Here is an 8140-nt window from a genome sequence, read left to right on the forward strand (position 1 = left end):
GCATGTCTGCATGTAAGGGAGGAAACTTATACAAAATGTACACCACCCCAAATTGATCATGTTGTTGATAGTGCTACAGATGCGCTGCGAATAAAATTAGACTCTGTTGCTCCTTTGAAAAAGAAGAAAATAAAACAACATAGACTAGCTCCATGGCATAATGCCGAAACCCGCAAAATAAAGCAAAAGTCGAGACAACTTGAAAGGATATGGCGTTCTACTAAACTTGAAGAATCTCGTTTAATTTGGCATATTACTCTCAATGAATATAAGAAAGCACTGCGTAAAGCGAGAGCAGCCTACTACTCTTCATTAATAGATGAGAATAAGAATAATGCAAGATTTCTTTTCAGCACTGTAGCCAGGCTGACAGAGAGCCATAGCTCGATTGAGCCTTCTATTCCCATAGCACTCAGTAGTAATGATTTTATGTGCTTTTTTAATGATAAAATTGTTACTCTTAGAAACAAAATGAATGACCTCTTGCCTTTGACCAGTATAGTGTTATCAACAGCTCCCGGAAACGTAAGTTCTAATATTACACTAGATAGTAAACTAGAATGCTTTTCAGCCATAAACCTTGAACAATTAAATTCAATGATTCTCTCTTCTAAACCATCAACGTGCATGTTAGACCCAATTCCAACTAAGCTGTTGAAGGAAGTTTTTCCATTAATTAGCACTTATTTATTAAATATTATGAATATGTCTTTATTATCAGGCTATGTTCCACAATCATTCAAAGTAGCAGTGATAAAACCGCTTCTTAAAAAGCACAACCTCGATCCAGAGGTTTTAGCCAACTATAGACCTATTTCTAATCTTCCGTTCCTCTCAAAAATTCTTGAGAAAGCGGTCGCAAAACAGTTGTGTGATTACTTAAAAAACAATGATTTATTTGAAGCTTTTCAGTCTGGCTTTAGAACACATCATAGCACAGAGACAGCTCTGGTTAAAGTCACAAATGACATTCTAATAGCCTCTGACAAGGGACGTGTCTCTATTCTTGTTTTGCTCGATCTCAGTGCTGCATTTGATACTATCGACCATGATATCTTATTGCAAAGACTAGAGCACTTAGTTGGCATACAGGGAACTGCTTTAGACTGGTTTAGGTCCTATCTATCTGAACGCTCTCAGTTTGTACGTGTCAATGATGAATCTTCCACGCAAACCAAAGTTAGCCATGGAGTGCCACAGGGCTCAGTGCTCGGACCTATTTTGTTCACATTATATATGCTTCCGTTAGGCAATATTATAAGGAATCATTCTGTACATTTTCATTGTTATGCGGATGATACTCAACTATATTTATCAATCAAGCCTGATGAAATTAATCATCTAAATAAAATTCAAGACTGCCTTAAGGACTTAAAAACGTGGATGACCTTAAACTTTTTGATGTTAAACACGACCAAAACTGAAGTTATTGTACTTGGCCCGAAGAATCTACGAAACAAATTATCTAAGGATATACTAACTATGGATGGCATTAATTTGGCCTCCACTGAGACTGTAAGGAATCTTGGTGTTATATTTGATCAGGATTTATCCTTTAACGCCCACATAAAATCAATTTCAAGGACCGCCTACTTCCATCTACGTAACATTGCAAAAATCAGGCATATCTTGCCTCAAAACGATGCAGAGAAACTAGTCCATGCATTTGTTACTTCAAGGCTGGATTATTGTAACTCTTTATTATCAGGGTGTACCAAGAAGTCAGTCAAGTCGCTTCAGCTGATTCAAAATGCTGCGGCTCGTGTACTAACCAGAGTTAGGAAAAGGGACCACATTACTCCTGTTCTGGCTGCCTTACACTGGCTCCCTATAGAACACAGGATAGAATTTAAAATTCTTCTTCTCGCCTACAAAGCCCTTAATGGGCAGGCGCCATCTTACCTTAAAGAACTCATTATACCCTACTGTCCTACTAGGGCATTGCGTTCCAAGAATGCAGGGTTGTTGGTTGTTCCTAGAGTCTCTAAAAGTACAATGGGAGCCAGAGCCTTTTCTTATCAAGCTCCACATTTGTGGAATCAGCTTCCAGTTTGTGTTCGGGCGGCAGACACCCTATCCGTTTTTAAGAGTGCGCTTAAGACCTTCCTTTTTGATAAAGCTTATAGTTAGGGCTGATTAGATCCAGCCCCTAGTTTTGCTGATATAGGCTTAGTTTGTCGGGGGACATCTTACTTCTTCCTTCTCTCTGTCTATACCTGTGTACTCTCATGTTCCGATTAACCCAGCTTCCCCAAATGTCTTTCTTTTTGGTGTCTATATACGCCGGGATCCGGAGTCATGGATGATCCTGCGCTCCTCTGTCCTGGATCGCGAGCCCTGGATCTTGAGTCGTGGCTGTGGTCCTGGATCATAGGTCCTGGATGGATATCCTCGTGGATTCATCTTCCTATTATACACACATGCATTTCCAAACATTTGGACTACCTATGTTGCAAATGTATTATCTTTTCAATTTACACACGGCATCTATTGCACGTCTGTCCGTCCTGGGAGAGGGATCCCTCCTCTGTTGCTCTCCCTGAGGTTTCTCCCATTTTTCCCTTTAAACTGTGGGTTTTTCTCCGGAAGTTTTTCCTTGTACGATGTGAGGGTCTAAGGACAGAGGGTGTCGTATTGTCATACTGATATTTTGTACAAACTGTAAAGTCCACTGAGACAAATGTAACATTTGTGATATTGGGCTATATAAATAAACATTGATTGATTGATTGATTGATTAATCGCAAATAAAATAAAGTAAATTTAATTAAAAAAAAATAAAAATAATAATATATATGTTTAAGTAATAAAAACAATATAAAACTAACAAAACTAAATAAATTACATAAAAAATAAATATAATAAAAAATAATTAATAATAATAGCTTGGATTTATTTTGCGCCTTTCATGAGGCCCAAGGTCGCTTTACAGAGAAGAACAGGAGTAGAAACAAACATAACAAAAACAAAAGGCAGTCAGACAAACACTCAGACAGACAAAACAACAAATAGATTAGGATCTAGATCTAGATAGATTATGCAGGACTTTTACTGTAACAGAGTATGGCAATTGTAATTCAATAAAGTACTTGAATATACTTTATGATAAAAAGTACAAATCTATCCAGAAACATATTAACAAGGCCAAGGTTGGGAGATACCACACATAATAAAACACTGCAGATAATAAATGTATACCAATATATATATACTCAAGTCATTTGTTATATTTTTATAGAATTTTTCCTTTGCATTTGCTTTCAAAATGTTTCCATTATATCAGTTTTTATACAATTAATTTAAGTGCTAATAAAGTTGAGTTGTGGAGACTGTTCTATTATTGTCATTGTACAGGTACAGCAAAATGAAAAAGCAATCCTGTCCGTGTATATCTACACATCGACAGCAACAGCAATATGGTTCTACGTACATACATTTGCATTCATACGATAAATAAATGCAGTTCAAATCACAGTGTTCAAAAACAGACAGGAAGTGAAATGTGCATGTCAGAGGTGATCACTTAACGCTGGCAGCTATATTTGTTTATCTGTAAGTAACGTGTTTTGTGAAACTTGTCGCAGTAGAGGCACAAGACACAACTAGGAAATGCATTTCCTGCTGAAAATGCGTGCAAATGCTGTAAGCTGCGCACAAGTTGCTGAATTTAGCTGAAAAGCGGAATATTGTAACAGTTGAATGGCGACTGCTGAACTTAGCGGAGAAATGCTTTGAATCAGAATTGTTACAGCTCAAATGCACTGACTTTGTTGAAAGCTTGAAAGTGAAATGGAAACTGGAAGAGTAGGACAAATAGTGATGAAGCTTAATATTTCAAAGAAAAGTTGAAAAGGTTTAAACCGTTTGAAATGACTGTCAGTGTTGATGGAAAGCAGGCGGAAATAAATTGATTGTTTTATCCAGGAATAAGTGTTTACAAGGCGGGTAAAGTGTTCCTGCAGCCCCTCCATAACGGTAATAATGATTAGAAATCATTTCCAAGGCAGAAAGCTGTTTTTAAATCACCGTTGTCACTATTGTGGGGATCTAGGAATGTACCTGTGTGTTGCGGAGCTTCCCTGCACTTTAAATCCATTGATTTGCCTTTTTTTAGGGTGTTTTTGACTGTTTTTGCACTGTGCTCGCTTGGCTGGTGCGCCCTCCTGTGGGGACTCATGATAACTGCACTCAAATGGCTTTTTAAACGGTTTTAAATCATTTTTTCACTTTTAAAAACAGCTTTCTGCCCTGGAAATGATTTCTAATCATTATTACCGTTATGGAGGGGCTGCAGGAACACTTTACCCGCCTTTTAAACACTTATTCCTGGCAGTCATTTCAAACGGTTTAAACAACTACAGTAAATGTGTATTAAAGCAACCCTCCTGTGATATATAGCTATGCGTACAAAGATGTTTCAGTGAGGGAGGGGTCAGACTGAGTGAGGATGAACACTGTGCTTTGTTTCAGGAGGAAACTCAGTTTTAGTCTCAGATCACTTCCACATGTTCTCCATCAGCTTCGTAGCACCTTGGACATAACACAAGAAGAACATCCTGTTTTTGTTTTTGAAAGACAAACCTTTATTAATGATCCAAACATTTCCTTTGATCACACATCCCATCAGTAAAGTGTGTTCAATGATTTCATGACCAGTTTCTCTTTCTCCACCATGATGTGTTTCATCTCAGCTGTTTCAAACAGAACCAGACATGATTTACTTATTGATTATTATCATGATGAGTTATGTTCTATAAAACATCAGAGTACCCACTTTCTATTTGGACAACAACAACAACAACAACAACAACAACAACAACTAGTTATCATTATATAGTCATCATAATATCATTTTAAATAAACATGTGATGATGAAATAAGTGTGATAACCATCTGGGAACTCATGTGTTTGTTAATTTGGGCAACAATAACATTTAATCTGTCAGAATAATACATGTGATTATAAATGTCTCTGTTGTTTTAGAACCAGAATAAAATGTGTAGAATAAAAGAAGCTGTGCTGCTTTCTCTCTGAAGACTCGTGCACTACAAGAGAAACAACAACAAGAATCAAAAGAAATATCCAACACATATTTAGAGCAAAGTTTACACATCAGTTCAGGTGAACAAGGATCCTCCTGAGCAGTGACAGCCTCCATGGCGACACAGACACAGGAAGGAGCCGGAAGAAAGTCCAACATCTACAGAACAACTCGTGAGAAGATGTTGAAGCCCCGCCCATCATGTTTGATTGACAGCTGATCTCTGCAGTGAAGACATGGACATTCAGCTCTGAAGGACACACGGTGAGTTTAAGAAGTAGAAGAGTTCCTCCAAGGACTTCAGGCTATTTGAGTTTACAAAACTCAGCTGTGTCTCCATATTTATAATAAAGCCAAACTCCAGCATGTAGCGGCTGAGTGAACGTGGTCTGGACTCTGTGGAGGAGAGTCATGGTTTCAGAGACGCTGTAGAAGGACAGAACACCTGCTCTGTGATCCAGGTACACTCCTACTCTGGAGGACAGAGGATCTGAGACGGGAGTGCTGATACTGTTGTGATTAAATGAATAACTGTTTTGGTCACAATCTAAGGACCAAGATTTGTCATTGAATCCAAATAAACTTTCCCCCCCTGCTCTGCTGATATTCTTGTATGCGACTGCTACATAAACTCCTCCCCCTCTCCACTCCACCTCCCAGTAACAACGTCCAGTCAGACTCTCTCTACTCAGGACCTGAGGACAAAAAGTGAATCTGTCTGGGTGACGAGAATAAGGCTGTTTTTGTTTCATGTATGTTGCTTTTCTGCTCCCCTCAGATAATACCAGCTGTGTGTCTGCTGTGTTTGGATCCAGAGTGATCTCCTGTGAATATGTTAAGAAGCCAGCTCTGGTGGTGGGCTCTGCTGCTGACAGTAAAACCTCCACTTCAGTCGGTGAGACGTTTGTCCATTCCTCTCTCAGGACGTCCTGTAGTTTGTCTCTGACTGCTGACAGGGCCGCCGTCACGTCCTCAAAGTAGCTCAGAGGACGGATGTTGATGCTGGAGGAGTGTGTAGCTTCACTGAGGGCTGGCAGTGAGGGGTAGCTGAGCAGAAACTGGTTGTGATCCTCTGTGCGAGACAGCAGCTTCAGCTCAGCGTCTCTCCTCTTCAGCTCAGCCATCTCCTGCTCCAGCTTCTCCTGGAGCTCTCTGACTCGACTCACTTCTCTCTTCTGCTGGGATCTGAGCTGCTGCTTCACATCAGAGCTTCTCTTCTCCATGAGACGGATCAGCTCAGTGAACGTCTTCTCACTGTCCTCCACTGCTTTATCAGCAGAGCCATTGACGGCCTCCACCTCCTGCTGAAGCAGCTTCACCTCCTTCTCTCCGTCCTGGATCCTCTGCTGGATGTTTAGTCGACTCCCCTCCAGCTCTCTCTGCCTCTCAGTCCTCTCTGCTGCAGCTGACACCGTGTCGTGGCCTTTGTGTTCGTCCACAGAGCAGAGAGAACAGATACTCTGCTGATCAGTGCGGCAGAACAGCTTCTTCACCTCGTCGTGACGAGAGCAGATGTTCTCCTGGAGCTTCTTGGAGGGCTCCACCAGCTTGTGCTTTTTTAATTGAGCTACGTTATAATGAGACTGGAGGTGCTTCTCGCAGTACGATATAAGACACACGAGGCAGGACTTACAGGCTCTCAGCTTCCTCCCAGTGCAGACATCACAGGCCACATCTCCAGCTCCAGCATAGCAGAGATCAGCAGGAGCAGCTGGGGGTCCAGTCTTCTTCAGCTCCTCCACTAAAGCTGCTAACATGGTGTTCTTCAGCAGGACCAGTAGCGTGGCGTGGGGAAAAATGTAGGGGAAGCCCATTTTTTGGGTGGGGGGGGGGGGGGGGGGGGGTGGTCAATAACGTAACCAGATGAGTGATTACAGCGCCCGGTATCATTTTACACACATTTGTATCACACAGATGCAGGATTTGCACACGCCTGTTATCTAACCGAAAGGTCTGCACGCACTCTCCAGCTGAAACTCTCTCCTTATTAATTTAATGCAGACAATCCCACAATCTATGTGATTTTTGGATTTACCGTGCCTCTCAATTGCCCGTGACAGGTTGATGAATCCTGAAGTTGCCCAAGGATTGTTCAGGGAGCACGAATCCTTGTCAAAAAGAAGACATGGCCAGCAAAATAGAGGCTGAAGTTTAGCGCTTCCAGTTAGCCACTCAGTGCGGACATAATTATCCTCATTGAACGTCCGATTCTCTCCCTTTTTCCTCTGTGTACACACAGCTCGAGTGCGGGCATTGGCCTGTCATCTGATTTAATTTTCAGTTGCTGCTGTAGCGGAAGTTTAGTAAAGTTATGTTTGATTAAGTACGCCAAATCTCCAACCTCCATAATGCTTCATTTGCTTGATAATTTCTAACGGCGGTGATGACAGTTACAGTATTAAAACTGATGTTGATGTGATTTGATTGGATGGCAGTGTCCAATCAAATCGCCATTCGCCAGCCGCCTCTGAAGGGAAGCAAGAGGCGGCTGGCTTCCCTTGGCATGGCCTGACCAATCACAGGTTGGCAGGGGCATCACGTGGGCCTCATCTGATTGGTCAATCCCTCCATTTTTTTTTCACCAAGGGAAGCCAGATTCAGCTGGCCTCCTCTCGCAACAGTGAGTGCAATCTACTGTTTCACCATAACATCTAGAGGGGCGCTGTTTCACTCTTTGTAAAGTACTCAATGAGAAGGGGGGGAGAGCCGGGCCGGCAGCAACACACAGCAAAGGAGAATTATCGAAACAAAACAAAGTGTTTTTATTTATTTATTTAAATTATAACTACAATCCGAAAAAACAGGGGAAGCCTGGCTTCCCTTGGCCTCCGGGAGAAAACGCCACTGAGCAGGACAGGCCTCGGTGTGAAGCTCTGCCTGCACTGAGGGCAGCTGTGGATTAGCTCTCCATCCCAGTGCTGTGTAATACACTTCATGCAGTAGCTGTGTCCACAGGGAATAGTCACCGGATCCTTCAGTAGATCCAGACAGATGGAACAAGAGAAGGTCTCCCGGTCCAGCTGAACTCCTTTCTGCGCCATTTCACCTCTCAGTAGCAGCGAGTGTGTGAGTTTCACTTCCTGAGAGCTGAAACTAGT

General features: G+C 41.7%; 1 protein-coding gene across 1 annotated transcript in view; it reads right to left on the bottom strand.

The window, feature by feature from the left end:
- Positions 1-4559: 4559 nt before the first annotated feature.
- The window catches only part of LOC117542495 (tripartite motif-containing protein 16-like), a 3671-nt gene continuing 90 nt past the window's right edge, over positions 4560-8140 (bottom strand). Inside the window, exons 1-2 of the mRNA XM_034210200.1 lie at positions 7898-8140; positions 4560-6817 (exon numbers count right to left, since the gene is read on the bottom strand). The exon at positions 7898-8140 is cut by the window's right edge and continues 90 nt beyond it. Of these exons, the coding sequence (XP_034066091.1) occupies positions 5348-6817; positions 7898-8083 (1656 nt within the window). The 5' untranslated portion in view covers positions 8084-8140 and the 3' untranslated portion in view covers positions 4560-5347. The remainder of the gene's footprint in view (positions 6818-7897) is intronic.

The sequence above is a fragment of the Gymnodraco acuticeps genome, unplaced genomic scaffold (assembly GCF_902827175.1).
Source record: "Gymnodraco acuticeps unplaced genomic scaffold, fGymAcu1.1, whole genome shotgun sequence".
Taxonomy (NCBI): Eukaryota; Metazoa; Chordata; class Actinopteri; order Perciformes; family Bathydraconidae; genus Gymnodraco; species Gymnodraco acuticeps.